At 24.6% G+C, this 22,610-nt stretch overlaps 1 protein-coding gene and 1 long non-coding RNA gene across 2 annotated transcripts in view; one reads left to right on the forward strand and one right to left on the reverse strand.

Annotated features, from left to right (window-relative positions):
* The window catches only part of LOC111635640 (myosin heavy chain, non-muscle-like), a 78,315-nt gene that overhangs the window by 8,540 nt on the left and 47,165 nt on the right, over positions 1-22,610 (reverse strand). Inside the window, 23 exon segments of the mRNA XM_023380660.1 lie at positions 358-568; positions 1,923-2,216; positions 2,281-2,450; positions 3,288-3,438; positions 4,086-4,190; positions 4,268-4,474; positions 4,666-4,878; positions 5,140-5,284; positions 6,893-7,041; positions 8,461-8,616; positions 8,709-8,823; positions 8,899-9,119; positions 9,463-9,675; positions 9,882-10,070; positions 10,154-10,223; positions 11,157-11,278; positions 13,433-13,614; positions 15,059-15,173; positions 15,364-15,528; positions 17,230-17,400; positions 18,568-18,720; positions 18,824-19,038; positions 19,138-19,437. Of these exon segments, the coding sequence (XP_023236428.1) occupies positions 358-568; positions 1,923-2,216; positions 2,281-2,450; positions 3,288-3,438; positions 4,086-4,190; positions 4,268-4,474; positions 4,666-4,878; positions 5,140-5,284; positions 6,893-7,041; positions 8,461-8,616; positions 8,709-8,823; positions 8,899-9,119; positions 9,463-9,675; positions 9,882-10,070; positions 10,154-10,223; positions 11,157-11,278; positions 13,433-13,614; positions 15,059-15,173; positions 15,364-15,528; positions 17,230-17,400; positions 18,568-18,720; positions 18,824-19,038; positions 19,138-19,437 (4,032 nt within the window).
* LOC111635648 lies at positions 20,738-21,520 on the forward strand. Its single transcript, XR_002758412.1, has 5 exons — positions 20,738-20,835; positions 20,926-20,996; positions 21,078-21,185; positions 21,372-21,401; positions 21,484-21,520. It is a non-coding gene; the product is annotated as an uncharacterized LOC111635648 (long non-coding RNA).

Below are 22,610 nucleotides of genomic sequence, written 5' to 3' on the forward strand. Positions count from 1 at the left end.
ATCAAAATTTATTAATTAAATAAAATTTTTATTTGCATTCAAGTTCCAATTTTTTTAAATTTCAATAATATAAAATTTATATTATCAAAAATTTTATTCACCTGTTGAAGTAATTGTGTTATTTGTTTCTCTAATGCTTTTTTTGCTTCCTCTTCTTCTTCCAACTGCTCTTGTAAATTGTCTCTCTCACTTTCTGCTTGCCTTAATTTTGAACTTAAAGCAAGTTTCTGCCTTGTTTCATCTTGTAAAGACTCCTACAAAGAAAAAATAAAATTTAGTTTCCTATTTTATCATACCATATATAATATATTTTTCTCATCATTTTGTTTTACATAAGTAATATTTATATGAATTTTTGGCATTTTAATGCTCTACGCTTCTCTTCAGCTTGTTCATCTTTTGCTTGTAAATCTCTCTCAAACTGGGCTTTCATTGCTTGCATATTAACTTCTAAACGTAATTTAGCATCTTCAGTTAATTGAAGTTCATCTTCAAGTTCTTCAATCTGCGTTTTCTGTTCAGCTAATTGACTTTCTAATGCCCTCTTACTTTTCTCTAATTCATGCACCTACAAATCATTGAAATGCTTTTAGAATAACTAAATTATAACTATAAAATGTAAAAAATAATTTACATATTGCCATAAATATCAATTTAATAGTAACATATAATTCTTTTAAAAAAAGCAGTTAATTTAAACCTAAGTTATCACTAATAATAAATATTAGCCTGAATATAAACTTTTTCATATTTAGTATTTACAAGATAAAAATAAATTTAAAATCAAAAGCCAAACTTATTTGACATCACATTACTAAAAACTCAAGCAATTTAAGCAGAAAAGATAATTTTTTTGATATTTTTATTCAACACCACACTACTTGAATTAAATTTTTATTGAATTATATAAATTAGTATTGTTGTTAATAAAGCTATATTTTAAATCATAAAGGGTTATTTTTGTGTATTTAATACTTAATTCATTTGTTATTGAATACATCAATAATAATAATTAAAATAGTAATTTCTAATTTATAAACATATTAAATAATGTAGTTTAAAGGTCATGTCTTATTTCATTGTATTTTCGAGAAAACATTAAATAGTAGATTATTTATAATCTAAAAGTTCATTATATTAATAGCATAAAGGAATAGTAAGTGCTATTTGAAAATATTATGAAGAATTTATTAACATTGTTCTAATATATTTTCCCTTTCAGCTGTAATATTTAATAAAATTTTAAAATAAGACCATTTTTATGTTTTTGATTCATGTTCATTCAGAATTTGAAAATATTTTTAATGCTAAATTCACTTTCAAATAACCAGAATCAAATGACTGAATGAATTTATAATATAATTAACAATATTTGTAAAAAAAATAATGTTTATCATTCATTCTACTGCATGTCTAAACGTAATTATTCATGAATAGTTATTTGTTATTCATTAATTATATACTATCAATGCTGAAAGTTCTATTAATTGCAATATCTTTTGTACATGACTATTTTCCACAAGTTTAACAACTTGTGAAAAATAGTATTAGTATTGTTTATACATTTATTAATTGTATAAATTATCATTCATGAATTCTAGTTATAGTGCATAGTTACATTTTTAATTTGTAATTTTTTAGTATTGTCATAAAATTGGGAACACTAATCTTTCATTTCTATATACACTGAAAATTTTTCTTTTCATAATATAATATATATTCAGGTCAACATGTTAATTTATAAATTTTCTTTTAAAATAACTAGTTTTAAAGAAACAAATATTTAATTAGAATTAAAAAGTAATCTTAAAATCATCATAATAGTTAATTCTTGATTTAAAATAATAAAAACAACAATAATAATAATTACTAAGAGTTAAAAACTATAACAAATAATTTAAAAAATGAAATTTTAAACTTACATTTTTATCAGCAGTTCCTTGACTATTAACAAGTTCATAAAGTTCTACTTGTAACTGCTTACGTGACCTTTCTAATTCGTCTAATTGTTCTTGTTTATCATCCAAATCTCTAGTCAGTGAAAGTATCCTTGTTTCTTTTTCTCTAATTTCTCTCTCTGCATTATCTCGTTCTAATGCAATTCTTTCAGAAACAGCTTTTTCTTCTGCAAGCATTTGATCAAATTTTCTTTGTTTCTTTTCAAGTTCTGATACTTTGGATCTTTGATTATCCAATTCACAATTTAGATCTTCCACCTATTATAACATGATATTATCATACTTATTCTTAAAATACAAGTATATAGTGAAAATTATTTACTTCAGATTGTAGCTTCTTTTTAGATTTTTCTAGCTTATCGTATGCAGTCTGTAACTCTTCATTGAGTCTTTGTAATGCTTCCAGATCTTTATTTTGTTTTTTCCTTATCTCCTCCAAAGTAGCCAACTGTTCTGCTTCTTCTTCTTCTTTTTTCTTGCATTCTTGTACCTAAAATATTAGTATATATATTTTTCAAATTTTAATATATCTAGATATAAATATAACTGTTAACAACACATTACATTTAAATGTAACTATTATATTTAATTACTTGATTTTGTGCTTTTCGAGTTTTATCCATAAGAATTTCTGAATTGCTTTGTTCTTCTTCTAATTCTTCTTCTAACTGATGAATCTTACCTTCTAACCGTCTCTTCTCTTCTTGCATAAGTGAACTAAAAGAATTTTATAGTTACAAAACCATCTCATAATACACATCTGTCTATATTAAAAAAACTTAATTTAAAATATGACAAAAAATGATATATCAAAAATATATCAGATTTACGTCTTTGATGTATGATTATTAATTTCTTCTTGCAGTTCATCTCTTTCTGATTCTGCAGAACGACGTGCTCTTTCAGAATTTGATAAATCATCTTGCAATTGAATAATATCTGCTTCTTGTGTCTTTAATTTCTTTTCTAAATCTTTTGATTGAGCAGTTAACTCATCTTTTACTAGTCGTAATTCTTCTATGTCACGTTGATAATCCTTTACTTGGCTCTGAATTTTAACAACAGATGGTTTACATTTCAATTATTTTCTAGTGTTTATTTTAAAGAAATATTGTATACCTGCAATTTCTTCAATTGTCGCAATGCATCCTCTTTCATTTTGTTTGCAATCTCCAACTGTTGTTCAAGTTCCTTGAAATCGCCTTCTAATTTTTTTCGTGAACTAATTGCAGCTGCTCTTTGTTTTCGTTCATCTTCCAATTCAGCTTCAAGATCTCTTAACTAAAACAAATTCAAAATTAAGTTTTATTCAAACTCAGAAAACTTACNGTTGAAGTAATTGTGTTATTTGTTTCTCTAATGCTTTTTTTGCTTCCTCTTCTTCTTCCAACTGCTCTTGTAAATTGTCTCTCTCACTTTCTGCTTGCCTTAATTTTGAACTTAAAGCAAGTTTCTGCCTTGTTTCATCTTGTAAAGACTCCTACAAAGAAAAAATAAAATTTAGTTTCCTATTTTATCATACCATATATAATATATTTTTCTCATCATTTTGTTTTACATAAGTAATATTTATATGAATTTTTGGCATTTTATATATACAATAATCTCATGTTTGAAGAACACAACTAGTTGTAGTGTCACATGTTAACTGAAATTCTTATTAATTGAATGGGATATGAAAAACTGATTCTAGGAAACAGAATTCTCTTTAAATTACTCAAAACATTTCAATGCTTCTTAGAAGATGAACTACATTCCATAATATGTCAGGAATTTCTAGTGATAGATTCACTAAACTTTTTACCTTTACAGTTCTGGAAATAAGAATAAACCAATTACATGACAAATCTTACTAACACTATTCAAAATTAAGTGATATATCAAAACTATTGCAGAGTGTCCATACAACAACACTATAAATGCATAGTGCTCAAAAACCTGCTTTAACCCAAACCATTCTTTCTAGTAACTATCACTTGAAGGTAAAAATGACCTTAAGCAGTTTAAAAAAAAATTTCTGTCTGTCAAATAAGGGGCTACTGTGATAAATTATATACACATTAAATAAGGAGCTACAAAATTAGTGTGTAAATATTAAAATAATTTATATTAAAAAAATTTCCTTACTTGAGTTTCTGCTAGTTGAGATTCCAAGGCACTTGTGCTTTTGGCTGCTTGAGTTGCTTTTGTGTCCAGCATTTCAAGTTGTGCACTTACAGCTTCTAATTCAGCCTATAAAAAATTAGTTTTATAATATTAAATGAAATCTTATGTAACAATAAATTTAATTACAAACATTAATATCTTACCTGTAATTTCTGAATTCTTTCAGCAGATTCAGATTTATTACGTTCTGCATCTGCTAATTTAATACTTAATTCCTGGACTTGAGATTCAAGTTGTTTTCTTTTGCGTTCAGAATCTTGCCTGGATGCTGTAAGTGTATTTATTTCATTTGCCATTTCAAAATTTTCTGTCTCAAGATTGCTTTTAGCTTTTTCAAGTGCAGCTCTTGCCTAAAACATTAAATTCATAGTTTAATTTCAAATATAATAATAATAAAAATAATAATAATGATAAAATATTAACAAATAAAAAAAAAAGAATTAAACAGATGTAAAGAAAGTCTTGTGCCATTTACATTATACTTCATTGTGAAAAATAATCAAATTTTTAATTATAAAATCAGTTTTTATGTTTTACAAACCTTTTTAACAGAATCTAATTGTTCATTCAACTGTTCAATAGCTTGATTGTGTTTTTGACGATAATCAACAATTTGTGCTTCATGAAGAGCTGCTTCATCTTCCAACGACTTCTTTAATAACGCTATTTCTTTTTCTCTTTTGGATCTTAATTCTTGTTGGGCTGCTGTTGAATCAAGAGAATCTAATAATTCAGTCTTCAAGGCTTCTAATTCCTATTTAAAATATTTTTGTTCATTATAAAATTCATCTGAAACATTAATTCTACATTTAAATATTATAATTACAACATTAAAATATATAAGTCGTTTTTAGCCCATCCGTAAATTTGGAAAAAATTATTAATTTTGAGTTTTATCATCATTTTTTATAATAAATTAAATCTATTTGAAAATATGTTTTTAAAAACACATGTATTTAAATTATCTTAAGTATTAAATACAAAGTTTAATTTTTATCATCAGTAATATTAATACCTCATGTAAATCTCTCTTTTGTTTTTCTGCTTTGGCACGAGCTAATCTTTCAGCTTCTAAATCCTCTTGAACTTCAGACAATTGGCTTTCAATTTCACGAAGTGTTTTTTGTGCTTGTGCTTTAGCAACAGCCTCTTCATCACATCTATAGGATTTTAAATAAAGTATATATTCAAATGTCCACATACATATATAAACCTAAAATATCTAAACATACTATATCCAATTATGAAATCACAATTTACAGTCTTTTTTTTTTTTGTTAGAAGTTAAATTCAAATTTTATTACTAAGTTTTCCAAAATATTTTACTTTTAGAATTAATATTTCAGCAGTTTCAATGCTTTCTACATAATTTTTTCAGAAACATATTATTAAATTTGATTTTTTCTCAGAATACTAATATTCCATAATTTAATGTTTATAATGTTAGGATGCAAGGGTGCTTCAAAATTAACATATTCTCATTGTAAATTGAATAAATTTAAATATTTTCATTGTAAATAAAATTGATTTTTATAAATCTGAAAAAAGTAACAAAACTCAAAAATGTTGCTTCTGAAGAATAGATAGCTTGAGAATAAATTATGTAGGATGGCAATAAGATAGAAAACACTCTTTAAAAATTTTAAGAATAATACAGGGTTCAAAATTAGCAGCTGTCCCAGGCAACAAAAATTTATGTACTAACAAATGTATTTTGAAAGTTGCTCAGAGGGTAACCTCATTTATTCTCTCATTTTTTCCTAACTTATTTGTACTTCATGCATTTTATATCCTGTTAAATAATAATAATTGTTTTTTTAGTAACAATAGTGATAACAAAACAACCAAAAATCCATTTGAGATGTCAAACTCCATCATAACAAATCCTATATGGATATCACAGAATATATGAACAGAAAACACAAGATAAGAAAATAAAAAATTAATATATTTTCTCCACTTGCTAATGCTTAAAGATTTATGAATAGTCATTTGTATGAACTGTAAAACACTTAAATTAATATAATATGTTTTAAAGATTTTTATTATCTTGAATTCATTAATTTTACCCTGTTGCATTTAAATTACAAATTTGAATCAAACTAAAAAAAAAAAATATTTCCTAAAACATGTTACTAAACTAAAAATGCATCTTTAAGATTAATATTTTGTGGTATTAAATTATTAATAATTTTGTTTTTGTCTTTATACAAAATAAAATATAAGAAAATGTTTATTTTTGCTAAAAATAATAATTTTCCAAAGTAGACAAGTTTTTGCATTATTCGTGTTTCAAATTTAACAAGTTGTACCAAGTTTTAAAATATTTAAGAAGCTTATGATTTTTCTTTAACAGTTTTGCTTTATGATTAACAGATGTTAACACCACATTAGCAAACTCTAATAAATTAATCAACTTTTATATTTTCTTTTTACTTGTATGTAGTATTGAATAATAAATTTTATTCAATATACAATTAGTCATTAGTTTTATGTACATATTAAAGAATTTTAGTATGTAATCATTATGATTTTTTAATACTGAAATGAATTGCAGTTTTTTTGTATATATATATATATTTTTATCTCAAGTCTATTTTCTTTAAGTTTTTAAATATAATTTTATTTTATTAAATGTCTATGAAAAAACTAGTACTTGTTGAAATTACTTTTACCACAAGTGATCACAGATTAATTTCAATATATCTTAAATAAATTTTTACTATTTTATATAAAATAAGAAGGTACCTCCTTGTAATTTAACATACTTTAAAAGAGTTCGATTCAGTTCTTCTTCTCTTTTAGCTAACTGTTGTTGCATTTCATCGACTTGGATTTTCTTTTCACTCAACTGTTCTTTTACATCGTTCATTTCAGTTTCTAATCTTCTCTTTACTCTTTCCAATTCTTGTCTAGTCTAAAATAAAACAAAAATTAAAAATCAGAATTTTCTCTGAAGTATAATATTAGCTAATTCTTTCCACTTCTAACTTAAAATATGACTAAAATGACAATTAAATTTCTACTTTAATAAAAAAATAAGTCTCTAAAGAAAATAGTGCATACAATATTATTATTTCTTTAAAGATAGTCAAAGTATTTTTTAAAATAAGTAAGTCTAATCATTGAATGTATAATTTAAACTAGTATTTAAAGAATTGAATTAAACTAGTCTTGAGAGTACAGAAAGCAACCAAGTACTAAGAATACTAGGAACAGCCAAGATCCAGCAAACACTACAAAGATGAAAAAAAGAATTGAACAAGCTATCAACAGATATCTGGTACTTAATAACAATTTTAAGGACTGAAGGAGGATATGAAGCCCAAAATCCCAAAATGCATATTCATTGTAAATTATAGAAAATAAAAATCCACTTTTTCCATCAAGAGGAATATTTCTCTATAAAACTTCAAAAAATTTTTAAATTTAATTTTTACACAATTTGGAGTAACAATTCTACTATGAAATACTTTTAGTTCAACTTTTCATCAAATTTATTTTTAAAACAAACAAATAATCACTCTAATAATAGCAAAGTTACTAATATGATTATGATAATGCTTCTTGTCATTATTTAAAAAATTCTAAACAAATGTTCACAAGAACCATACTTTATTTAAGGACTTGTTACATCTTTTTTGGTCCTCCTTAGCAGCATTGTGTCTCATTCCAGCAGTGCTTTATTAACAGTGATTGTAAGTCATTACAATTTTTATTGAAATCGTCAGTAATTACACATGTCTATGCCTGAATAAGAAAATTTTTGGAACTTTCTCCTATAAAGTTCTTTCCCATGGTCTGAAGCATGTGAAAACTAAATTTAACAAAGTTTTTCTCACTAATTCCTTCTGCAAAAAGGCTCTAAATAGGGTAACTTTAATTTTAAATCACTCTGTATTTTAAGAGGAATTTAAAATGTAAAAATACAGTAGTTCAGAATTTAATTAATTTTATTTTATTTATCATTTTGTTTTTTCATTTGTTCCTTAATTTTAATAAAGTTCCTTTTAGATAATTTGAAAAACAAACAACTACATTAGATGAAAGTAAAATAAATGACAAATACTGGCTGACAATGTAAAACTAATTTTTTTCCAGCTGATATAAATCAATACATATAATTTAGTAGATTAAGCAGAATACACGTAATAATGACACATCATATTATTGAAGACAGTTTTAAATGACAAAACTTATGCAATACATTGAAGTTGAATCACTTAAAAAATAAAAAACATGTACAGTACTTTATTATCTACTTATTTACAAATTTTAAGTTTGAATATTGAGAATTGGTACTTAATTATTTTCATAATTTAATAGAGAATTTTACCTGTTGTTCTTTCCTTAATCTTTCATCCAAATCTGCAATAGTGGCTTCATGTTTTGCTTTCAGTTTACTCAGATGTTTAGCTCTCTCTTCTTCTTCTGTTAATGTTTGAGCAAGTTCAAGCTGTTTTTCTTCTAATGCCTTCTTTTCTTTTTGAAACTATAATTATGAATAAGAAAAACCATTGTTAAATATTAAATAACAAATTTACAACCTAACTTAATAAACTTATGTAAAAGTAAAGTAATTACTTTTTGATTTGAATCATCAATTATAGCAAAATCTTCTTCAAGCTTTTTAATTTTTGAATCTAATGAAACTCTTTCCAATTGTAATTTTTGCCGTGCGGCTTCTTCTTCTTCAAGCCTATAAAAAACGTTTATTTATTCATACATACAGTATATTGTAATTTAACAGTTACTGCAAACAAAATTTTCTTACTGTTCTTCTAAATCTTGAATGTTCTGCTGTAATTTTTTCTTTTCTGAATTTAAAGTTTGGTTCCTTTCTTCTTCTTCCTCTATTCTTGCTTCTAAATCATGTAATATTTCTTCTAATTCCTGTTTCCTTCCTGTTAATCTAAGTCTCATTTCTTCTGCTTCTGCACAAAGTTCAGTTTCAGCCTGAAGTTGCTCTGCTAACATAGCTTTTTCTTCCATTACCTATATAAAATACAAATTAATAAATTAAACAATTCTTTCAATAAAAATAAAAAAAGAGTAAATACGCTGAATCAAATTTTAAAAATTGTGCAGTGTTTTTATGTAAATTTTATCTCTGCGAGTTAGAATTTAAATCAATTATTGAAAAAATGAAAATTATTATTATTTTTTGATAATTTCTATTACTGTTTTCTTTTTAAATAGAAATTATTAGAAATAAACAAGAAAAATTATATTACTAAAATAATAAAAACTATAGTAAAGCACGCAAAAGACACATTAAAAAACTATAGTTTTTGTCTATTCTAATTGATAGAAGTCTAAGAATTTAACATATACATACTTGTTGCAGTTTTTTTTCTAAGTCTCCTACATCTTGTTCTGCTTTTTCCATTTTTTCTTTAACTTGTCTTAATTCATCTTCTTTAGCATTTAATTTTTCTTCTTGTTTTGTAACTTGTAAAAGTGGTTTTACCTAAAATTAAGAAATGTTTTTCAATTTAAATATTTATAAACAAAATTTGATNTACTGATATACAAATACTGTATAGTAGTTCTCACAAAGCAAATTTGGATTAAATTCGGTCAAAAAACTAGCATGTGTTTATTAAACTAAAAAGTTTTTAATTTTACTCCATCATATTTGAAATTAGGAATTATTTTCCTTCAGCCAGGACTTTATATTGGAGCTAAAATGAATAATGTAGCTGTTAGAATTGTCAATAATTAAAATTTAACTGAACATATTGTTTATTTGACTACCATCATTATTAGAAAAGACAATAATTACCTGCGAGCTAAAAGACCTCTGCAACAAGCTTGAAACTGAATAATCAAATCAGAAATTTTCATATCACGTTCTTCTTCTAGTTGAGCTAAAATACCTGCACGGAAGAAGATTTTACTCTGTCCAACTCTATATAAGTTTGGATCCAAGTCAAGAGCTAAAATCTAGAAAAACAATGATAATTATTAAAATAAACTGCAACTATTTAAAAATAATTGACATTTATTTTTCTCAATTTTAAACCAACCATTTTTTCACAGGCTAATTTTCCATCCATAAAACCTTTTGGAATAGCATTTGGTGTAAGAAGTTCATATCTGGAAAAGATATTTTATCATTAGTAATATTTAGAAGAAAATATCTTAAATTTAAAATATATTCAAATATCTTTCTAAGAATATTAATATTTATTCTTTTTTAAATGATTTATTATTGTTATTATTATTATTATTGTTATGTAGAGAATGTCATGCTCAGCTGATACTGGTGCCAAGTCCTGCATACAGCACTTGGCACCAGTATAGCTGATATAGTATTACATTAAGCATTATTATTAAGACAAGTTTATAAAAATCTCATTTTTATTACGTAAATTAAAGTTTAGCTTAGAAAATATAAAACATTTGCATTTTGCAGTGGCATATTAATTAAAATTAAGTAATAGCTTACAGAATAATTGTAGAAGGTTATCTATAGAAGACTTGGTTAATGTTCATATCAATATATTTTATAGTTGTAAGTGGAAAGAATGGGAGACTTATTACTGTACAATTATAAATACATGCATATGTATTTGAATAAACAATGTTTAAAGTAAATTTTTTATTGTCAAGAATTTAAAAATTTTAATATCATTTCTGAAACTGACAATGTAAAAACAAATATTTCAAATCTGTTTTCTTTTAATAATAATTTAGATAAATATTCTGTTTTAAAATTCCAATTGAATCATTACACTTAAAATTTAAGAATAAAATTTTAAGTAAATAGTCTTTGAAGTTTTCCTTTAAGTTTAAATGTATTAGAGAAAATAAAATTTATGTAATCATTAAACCAGGGAAAAAAAACTTTAAATTTTTAGCTTATATTATAATGAGTTCAGCAAGTTTCATTGAAATAAACTTTGATAAATATTAAGACTTAGTAATATTGTAATAATAATTTTATTAACAAAAAAATAGATCAAAATATTTATATACTTTTATTATAAAAAATTTTTAAACTTGCTTTTACAGCAACATTTAAACTACCTTTGTCTAAATTCTTGGAATGGGATACGATTAGGAAAACCTTGACGACAAATACGTATGCCTTCCAATACTCCATTGCATCTAAGTTGCTCCAATACTAGTGTAGCATCAATTTTTCCTGCCTAAATATAAAAATAATTTTCTTTAAAAAATAAATTATTATGAGTTATTATTCTATAAAGAACTTTTTAAGTATTTTATAAATTTTAAAGAAACATTTTAAAAAAATTAATGATTAGACAGATTCAATAAAATGTAAACATAAAATTCATAATATGACTTAAGGAAACAAGTTCTCTTCCTTAACTATGTACAGGTAACCCTCGTATAACATGGTAGTTATGTTCCAAAAAATTGCCGTGTTATGCGAATCTGTATTATACGAAACAAAGAACTAGTATGAAAAGGAGGGTTAAGTTCCAAAAATTAAAAAACATGCTATTATATTTTCATAATAAAGATATTTATCTTAATTAATATGTATCACTTAAGAAAATTTTAATATAAATTAAACAATGTTTTCTTCATCATCATTAAAAGCATTTTCTTTTTGGCAAGTTATCCTTATCCTCTGAGCTTTTTTCTGCATTATCTTCAGATCCATGCTTTACCTTTTGCAAAAAGTATGTAATTTTAGATTGCTTGCTTTTAGTTAAAAGATCTTTATAATTTTCCTTATATGGTGCTAAGCACTTATGAAGAATAAAGCAAGTATGGAATAAGGGAACAACATCTGGCAACATCAGAAGCATCAAGATCTGGCAACATTGCAAAAAGTTTCAAGAAGGACCATGTGTATCGACAGAAGGCGAGAAAAGAAAATTTACACACTTAAGTAATAAAAGTTCACAAAAATTATTATTTTCGTGAACTATTATTACTTAAGTATGTAAACATACTTAATGTACAACCCTCATACAACATGAAATGTAAATTTATTACATTTCATGTTGTATGAGGGTTTTACCCAATTCTTGAACCGTGTCAGAGTGAATCCGTGCTATAACAGTACCGTGTTATACGGGGGTTACCTGTATCAACTAATGTAAAATTAAATTTTTTGAAAATATATATGTAATTTTGTTTCAACAAATCATCATTTATCATCATTACATTCAATTATTGTAATGTATAAATGAGTCAAATGAGCAAAACAATGAATCAATCACATATAATACAGTAAAATTTTATGTAACAAATACTGATAATTTCATTATTTCAATTCCTCACCAATAATGTAAAAAATTATTAGTGATAAATAATAAAAGTTCAACTCTTTACTAAGGAAAGGTATCATTATAAACAGTGATAGATCCAAGGGGACTAAGGGGGGTTAAACCTTTAATATTTTTAAAGTTCAAACAAAATTTATTTGTTTGAACTTTTAAAATATTTTTAAAAGCATTTATGTAAGCTGATATGTAATTGTAATGTAATTAACAATTTCATGTCAGCCATCCCTATAATATTGGAAATATTGAATATTTATTTATAAACTAATAACCAGATATCTGCTTATTGGTTGCATAAAACTAGGCAATTCCAATACTAATTCAATACTTGATCACTCACTAATTAGCAATATGTGAAAAATCATATATAGAATGCTATTTGAAAAAATATGACATAACAGTGGATACAAATGTTAATTTGCAAAATTATTTACAATTTCATTTGTTATAACTGTCTGATTCATAAAAATTTGAAAAAAAAAACATGCAATAAAGCAGGAATTTAATCAATAATTAATTAATTACAATTATTTAAAAAGAAATTTTCTTAAAATTGAAACTTTCCAACAAATACTTTATTAAGTAATTTGTTAAACAAGTTATATAAATTAACCTTTAATATATTATATACCAGGAGTCAGCAATCTTTCGGCAATGTTGTGCTGAACCTAATTTATAGTTTACTCCAGGTGCCGGCGTGATTCTTTCAATTTTGTTACATATATCAAAATTGGCCCGGTTATAATGGACTTCAAAAATTAATATTTAAAGTTTACTTTTTACTAATTTCTATTCAATCAGTGTCAGAGTGCCATTGAAAATCATCCCGAGTGCCATGTTTGGAACGCATGCCATAGGTTGCCGACCTGTTATATACAATATTGCTGTATTTATTTACATTATTAATAATGTAAATAGTAAACTTAAAAATAAAATACTAACTTAATCTGAAACATTAAACAATCATTAAACAAATGTATTACATTATTCTACCAACTTATTTTACTACTTTGCATTATTCTACCAACTTATTTTACTACTTGCCTTTTTCTCATGATTTGGAATGATACAACGGACAAAATTAGGATTAGTATTCCGTAAAGTCACCATTAATTTAGAGAGCTGATCTTTATATAGCTGGCTGACTGTACGGAACATTCCTTTCCTAGTTCTTGCACCAAACTGGGTATCTCCCATTGTTGCAGCACCCATTCCTACTATTTCCGCTAAAAAACAATATTTTAATTTATCAGAATTTGATATATTAAAATTGAAAATCAATTTGTTACAAATGAATAGAGTTTAATAATAAATTCTTTTCTTTAAAAACTTTCTTACAATTTACATGAAATAATTAATAATAATAAAAATCTAATTACAAAATCAACATGTTATACAGTATAATACTTTTTGCAGCATTACATCATCAAAGATGATCATTAATCATACAATTACATATTTTATTGTATGGTATGATTAATCATCTTTGATTACAAATTTAATTATTTATTTATTTAGTTTTCATGTTGATACATGCTTCTTGCTTTAATTACTTATACCTTTGTCCATTTTGGACATTCTTGTAAACAATCCAAGCATTGTAGTGGCACACAAGATTACATTACAGTATATATATTTTATATGAAAATTGTGTTTCTCTCTTCCCTCAGTACAGTACAAGAAGTCACAAGAATGTCCAAGTGGACAAAACTATAATATAATTATATTTTATATATATATATATATAATTAAAGAATGCAGTAATTTCTTTATACACTAAAAACTTATTTCATCCCTTAATTATGCTAAAAACTCAAATCTTAACATACTTTATTTATAACCATACTACATTAACCAAAATCTACATTAAAAAAAAAAAAAAACCACAAAAATCAAGAATGTCAAAATAAAATTGGAACTAACACTAATTATCTCAACAGAATATAATATGAAATCAAATTAAAATTATTATTTAGTTACATATTGAATCTTCCATCTCATATATTGACATTAAAAAAGTAAGTAAAACTATATAATTTTGAGAACATATATAATTGTCAGTTAAAACAAAATATTTATTAATAAAAATTATCATCATATTTATTTATTTGATGATCAGAATTTGTTTAAACAAGTTCTGATCATTTTCATATACTTTTTACATTTAAATTGCACTCAAAATTATATATTAGCAGCAAAACTTAACTTTTGTCTTAACAATATATCATAATTATCATCATAATTAATCATATTAGTTTTCACTAAATTTTGAAATAATTTTGTTATTCTACTAAATCACACATGTACATGAATTATGTCAATCAAAATCAAGTTTTAAAGTCCTCATAAATGAGAATCAGTTTGTAAAATTCCAAATTATTTTAACAAGAATCTTACCAAAAATTTAAAATTTACCAATAAGCATGTTTTAAAGTTATATTTAAATTTCATCTGGTTATTTAAATATGTAAATACAAAAAACATATGGTAAATTAAATTACAATTAAAGTAAAAATAAATCAAATACTTCTACACAAACTTCATTATATTTAAAATATTAATACAACATAATTCACCATTTTTAAAATTATATAATTATTTTTCAAATTTTTAAATCTAAATCAGTAATTATTAATAATATATAATTACACAACACAAGTTTATATTTACCATCTTTCCAAATTTGAACCATAAATGGATATTGAGAAGTCTGCAACAATGACACAACATTTTCATTTAAAGGATCCATATTTTTCATTAACCACTGAGTTGCAGAATAATCCACCTACAGAAATACAAATCTATATTTTCATAATTTTTTCAAACGAATTTATATATATATATATGTATATAAATTAATTTAAAGATTTAGCAACAATAACATATTGATTTTATAGCATAAATAATATAAAGTGCAAAAATTGTTTTACATCAATAATATAAATTCTTTGTAATTGAGAAACTATTAAACTCACCTTTCCAGCATAATGAATAATACTGAAATCTGCTGAATCTCTAAAATCAGACTTAATAAATTTTGGGTGATGTGTATGGGTATTTACAAGTTTCTCAACAAAAGTTTTATCAGTAGCTTTTGGAAACCAGCACTCTTCATCAATTAAAGCAAGTATTCCCATTGGCTATATAAGAAATATATAGTATTAATTTCAATTTTCATAATAGAACAATCTTAATTAAAAACAATAAAACTATTTAAAATTCTAAAATATATCTAACAAAGTATAATGCCAGAAGCGTAATTTTATTTTATACTGGTGTATGACTTTTTTTATTTACTTGGTAAAAATTCAAAATCTCAAAAGCAAATTTTATACAGTATCTGAACTCCCTATATATAAATCCTCACTACATTGAATCATGTTCTTTAGTACCCATTGTGACAGCTAAATCAAATAATCCTGGTATAACAAATTTAATCAAAGTGCATTTGGGATAAATTCTAAAAATCTTGCTAGTAGAAGTAGAAAATACAACTCCATTTCCAATATCTGCTTTCATTTATTTCATAGGTATTGTCTGTTCTCTCTATCAATTGTACAGTCTAGTGACTTTTATCTCAGTGTCAATGCAATCTTATAAATTTATTTTAAACAGTTTGTTACAATAGATTCACTACCATATATGCTTATTTTTATTGCTGCACTGTTTCATATAGTAATATTTTAATATAAATATATTGTAGTGATACTGTATATTAAATAAAATGCAATCCTTATACAATTCCAATATGGAATACTACACAAACTTACTCATTGCATAAACTAAAAAAAGTTATTTTACTAATCCTTAGTGCAAGAGAATTAATTGAAAGATATTGTAAAAAAAATTAATATTAATTTCAGATATTTTTTTAATATATTCTTATTTTTAAATTCATACATTGGATATTCTCAAAAGAAAAAACTTACATATACTATCATAAGATAAATATATTGGTGAATTTTTTCCATCATCATAATTAAAAAAGCAGCCTGTATATTCACTTATTACTAATCTTAATTTCTTACCTTTTCTATTAAGTCTATAGTTGGCTGAAGATCAAGTCCAAAATCTATAAATTTCCATTCAATCCCTTCTCTCTGATACTCTTCTTGTTCCAAAATAAACATTGTATGATTAAATAATTGTTGGAGTTTCTCATTTGTGTAATTAATACACAGTTGTTCAAAAGAATTTAGCTATTAAAANTGTGACAGCTAAATCAAATAATCCTGGTATAACAAATTTAATCAAAGTGCATTTGGGATAAATTCTAAAAATCTTGCTAGTAGAAGTAGAAAATACAACTCCATTTCCAATATCTGCTTTCATTTATTTCATAGGTATTGTCTGTTCTCTCTATCAATTGTACAGTCTAGTGACTTTTATCTCAGTGTCAATGCAATCTTATAAATTTATTTTAAACAGTTTGTTACAATAGATTCACTACCATATATGCTTATTTTTATTGCTGCACTGTTTCATATAGTAATATTTTAATATAAATATATTGTAGTGATACTGTATATTAAATAAAATGCAATCCTTATACAATTCCAATATGGAATACTACACAAACTTACTCATTGCATAAACTAAAAAAAGTTATTTTACTAATCCTTAGTGCAAGAGAATTAATTGAAAGATATTGTAAAAAAAATTAATATTAATTTCAGATATTTTTTTAATATATTCTTATTTTTAAATTCATACATTGGATATTCTCAAAAGAAAAAACTTACATATACTATCATAAGATAAATATATTGGTGAATTTTTTCCATCATCATAATTAAAAAAGCAGCCTGTATATTCACTTATTACTAATCTTAATTTCTTACCTTTTCTATTAAGTCTATAGTTGGCTGAAGATCAAGTCCAAAATCTATAAATTTCCATTCAATCCCTTCTCTCTGATACTCTTCTTGTTCCAAAATAAACATTGTATGATTAAATAATTGTTGGAGTTTCTCATTTGTGTAATTAATACACAGTTGTTCAAAAGAATTTAGCTATTAAAAAAATTAATATATTAGTTATCAGAATATAAATCTACAACTAACATACAATTTCATATAAACCTAAAATTATATCTTAAATATTACTGTACATTTAAAACAAAATAGTGAAATTAATTTTCAACTTCCTAATGAAATTTAGGGATGTTTCATTGTTGCTTTTTATTTAATTATACAAGGAAAGATATTCTAATCTATGTGTAATTTTAATAAAAAATAAAAATGTTTAAAAATTTTGCAGTTTTTAAGACATATTGCAAATTATTTTTATAGTTTCTCATGTTTATAATGCTATAAATTTTAAACCAAATTTTTTATTTGGTTCAATACTTATTTTCATTTAAAATTGATGAATTTAAATTGGTTAATTCAAACAAAAATTTTTTTCATATTTTAAAAATTTAAGCATTTTAAGTCAATAAATAATTTCATAAAAAGTATCCAGTGGTATATAAATGAGGTATAGAGAATATTCTTTTTTTAGAGTTATTTTTGCCATCAAGAAAGAATATTTAAATGCTAACACAAACTTTTTTCATTCTCTCCTTTGTTAAATTAAGTAGTGATTTTCTTTTTCATTACAGAATGATCATTTCATAATGTCAACTTTTGAAAAATGATGGAAGCTAATGCCTTTCAAAATTGCAAACACACCAAAACAATTTCTGCTTTTCAAAATGAGTAAAAGCAACAAATATAATATATAATACAATCCTACTTTGAACAGTTAAAATATTTTCATCAAATCCTTATGATTTTATGGAGAATGACAAGCTCTAATATGAACTGATGACTTCCATTTGTATCTCACAGGTTTCATCTTAGGCTATTTTGTAGGAAAATTTGATTAATGCCAAAATAAATCAATTTTCTGGCTCAAGTTTCCATCTTAGGGAGGTTGAACCTCCTAAGATGGAAACCACCAGTGTGCCAAGAATCTGTTACGTCACTTCTTATGTTATGACCATTCAGAATTTTACAATTGATACAAATGCAGCAGTTCTTAATAATAAATTATGAAAACTCAGATCTTCATAGTCATTTAAAAATTGTTCATGGTCAGTTGATAAAGTATTTTAAGACTCTCCATAAACACAAGTGAAAAAAAATAAGAAAAAAATATTTTTATGAACACCTTAATAATAATAATAAAATTATTACATCAAATATTTCAAATCCAGCAATGTCCAAAATTCCAATAAAAGAAGCTCCTTGACGTTTAGTACGATCCAATGAACGATTTATCCTATTTACTAGCCATCTGAACATTCGTTCATAACAAGCTTTAGAAATAGCTTCAACAGCAAATTCAACCTAGGATATTTTATGTCAAATATTTTAATCAAAAATTAAAAATATTGTTGCGTATATATTTTATATATATATATATCTTGCAAATTAATTCCTGTAACTATACCTGTTCTTTTGTTTGAGCTTTTGTCACATAATCTCTTCCAACTTTTAGTCTGGGTTTTAAAAATGCTTTTGTCATCTCAGTTACATTTAACCCCAAAAGATGACTTACTTTCTGAGCAACAGTATTTTCTGGTAAAGTTGCTTGATCAGAATTGCGCTCTTTCTTAAATTTCATATTTCCAAATAATAAAACAGCAGAAACAACACGAAATATAGCTAAAATATTAATTATTAAAATTGAAAGGTTAATAAGCATAGTATATATTTTAAAAGTTATAGTTTTCTAATCAAAATAAACTTTTTAAAATTAATTACCATTTAAATCTTCTTGAGATAAACCCATTATTGTCATGGCATTAACAGTATTTTTAAATTCTTGACTTTCATCTATACCTGGGACAGTTACATTGCCATTGGTCAAAAATGTATAATCTTTTGCATTTTCAAGAAGAAATTCCTCTAAAGTTTGGAAAATATTGTAAATTAGTTTAATATATATTGCATATCCATATATTATATTATATATTGTATAAATAAAAAGTACTATAACAAAGTAAGCATTAATAGAGGTGGGGGAAATACAAAACAAAAATATCAACATTGATTTTTTATAATCTAGCAAATTGTTAAAATAGCTCACAATACAGTTACAAGATAAATTATTATTACTGTATTATTATTATTATTATTATTATTATTATTGGTGGTTGTTTTTAACTTGATATTCTTTACTCAGATATTAAGTCAGATGAACTGATCAACAAAACCGAAAATAATACATAAGTATCAGTATAAAATATTAATGCTTTTAGATTTCTCTAGTATTTAGTACTAAATATAATCAAGTACACACAGCTTAAAACTTGAGTCAAATGGTTATTATTATCTCCATTAAAATAGCAGAAATAGAATTATTAACAATACTTGAAAATACAAGTAAGGTTAATATTACTGAGAAAGATTATAATTACAAATTTACATGACTCAGATTCCCTACATAAAACATGCAAGTATTTATATAAAATATAAGCATTAATGATTTAGCTATTCTTTCTGTGAATCAAAAACTTATTTTAAAGTATTTAAAAATAATTTTTTGATCTTTGTATGTATGAGTAGGGACACTAAAGATTTTATCACATTTCTCCAGATCAAACTACAAGGAAAAATATGCTAAGTTCACTGCAAATGTTACAGAAATTGCAGTAGCTATAATAATTTAAAACAGACAGATATGCAAGGACATACAAAACAAATTGAAAGAATAAAAACATTTGTTTAAAAATGTTGAAGTAGCTTTAAATTTGTTATTACTGGAAATTTTTTGACATTCTTGTATATAATATATAATGAATCAAATAATATTATTTAAATATATAAATTTTCTATTTAGAATTTATTATTAATTTATAATTTATTTGCAAGCCCCTCATTATATAGTGCTTGTCAGGAGACAAAGAAAAAGATATAATTGAGTACTAAAAATTCTGGGCTTTCACAAAACATTTTACATGCTATGGAAACTCTATCCTCTATTCTTTCATAAGCAAGTCTTTGATATAAAATAAGCTTAATTTTGCACTACTGAATTTTATTCATGGTTATATCATATGAATCGACTTTTACGTAAATATGGATATCACAAACGCTCTTTTAGCATTATTGTTTCTTTAATAATGGCATTTAAAGACAAGTACTGTCCAGTCCATATAAAAACAAAATATCAGTTGTGATTTTATTACGCAGTACTAGATTTCATAATAAATCGCTTATTAAAAATTCATGTAATTTATATATTTTTCAATAGAAATTATAAATACAGTAATTGAAAATTTAAAAAATAAATATCGAACATCAAAACTTATAAAATAATAGAGTAAAAATTCTCTAAAAACCAAAATAAAGTTACTACTGTATGAAAATTTTACAANTTAATTGCAGCATTTTCATTCCTTGCTGTATTTGGAGTTGTACAATCATTTACTCCGGATGAATTTCAAGATGCTGTGTGCTGTAATGCTGAATTTTTCTTTTTTCTCTTCTTTTTTATCGCAATAAGAGTTAAGTTTATAATTTACTTTGATTTACATTTGATTTTTTCAGCAATACCCGATAAATATCTACTCAGATTTCTAAATTGCACTATTAATCGTGCCCCAAAAATCGTTCAAAAGGTATGCTTATTTTCTAATTTTTAATTGTGATTTGGTTTAGATTAATTCACGAATTTTTTAACGAATGTTTTTCTTTATAAGGCAGCCGATGTCATGCATGAATGCGTAGATTCATTTTATGAAGTCGATGGAAAATTGGATGCTCTTTTAACAGTTTCTTGTGATAATAATGTACAGGCAGACAAGGATGTAAGCATTCACTTTGTATTTTGCAGGCAGATTTATTCTTAATATTAAGTGAATATTAAGATTTCGTAGCAATTCTTGTTAATTTATAGAAAATTTGAGATAAAACATGCATTAGATCTTTTAAACGACTTTATTTCAAAATCTTCGACTTTATTTCAAAATCTAAAATGAATTTTGTTCCATTAGATTGGTGAATGTTTCGATGAAAAAGCCGAGGTAATATATTATGCATGTTATTTTTATATATTTAAATTTTTACGATAGTTAATTTATACATAAATATTCATATTTCAATTAGGATCTAGGCAACCCAGACCGACAAGATATTTCAACAATGGAAGAAGCTATCTTATATTGTGTTTTTCAGGCATAAATCATATATCGGAATTACTCTCATGTTATTATAATGTCTAACATTCGTACAATTGTACTTTTTGTATCCGAACAGCTAAAGAATTAAATTGATTATGAAGCATTAAATTATTGTTTTTGTAAGTTATTTACGCGTAAAATTTACTTGAGGGTCGCTTTAAACTTAAAAGAATAACTTTAAAACATAATTCGTTAGTTCCTAATGTTAAATGTAATATTTTCTTAAATATGGCAATAAAAATGTAAATATTACTTATAAATTTTGTAATTAATAGTAAAATTATTTAACTGGTATGATATGGTAAGATTTTAATTTAAAAAAAAGAAAATAGTTATAAAAATTAAATTATTTTATATTAAGAATGATAAGAAGTTTTTAAACAGGAGAAAATAAATAAAATGTATTTTATCTATTATTGTACAGTAAAACCTGTCCAAAATGGAACCTGCATAAAATGGAAACCTGCCAAATTGGAAAAATATTCGGTACCGCGCGATTCCGGTTTACGCAGGTTTTATCGTATAACTTTCGGCTTTAACGGTTAACCCCTCGCTCAAATTAGTTCGTTAAATCGATATTTTACTATAATTACTTTTTCTTTATGCTACAGCAGAAAGAATGGACGTCACTCTTTCGTAAGGAGCAAATATAATAATTTTTGGCTTTTTAGATTCGAATGTCGTTATTTAAATAATTAAATTGATTGTCAGATTTAATAACTCTTGCGCCTTTTGTCGAAAATTTCTGAAATTTTGCAGGGAGATGTGTACATTAGAGTTATCGATGCTGTTAAACTTTGGTGGTTAAAGGTCGAGAAAATGAGGAGATAGAGGTGTTTACGTGTCGTATCTCGAGTGGGATAACCTCTAAAATATTCCTTATTAGCATTTACAATTCTTTATAAAACTCATTTTTATCCATAAAATTAAGCTTTATACCATTTATAATAATTAATAATACAAAAAGTTTTTGATAAAATGTCATAACAGATGACACCAAACGGAGTTTGAAAGTTTGGCCGGGAAAGTTACGCAACTCGTTGATGGATTTTT

Source organism: Centruroides sculpturatus, unplaced genomic scaffold (genome assembly GCF_000671375.1).
Source record: "Centruroides sculpturatus isolate CEXI.00-Female unplaced genomic scaffold, Cexi_2.0 scaffold738, whole genome shotgun sequence".
In the NCBI taxonomy this organism is placed as follows: domain Eukaryota; kingdom Metazoa; phylum Arthropoda; class Arachnida; order Scorpiones; family Buthidae; genus Centruroides; species Centruroides sculpturatus.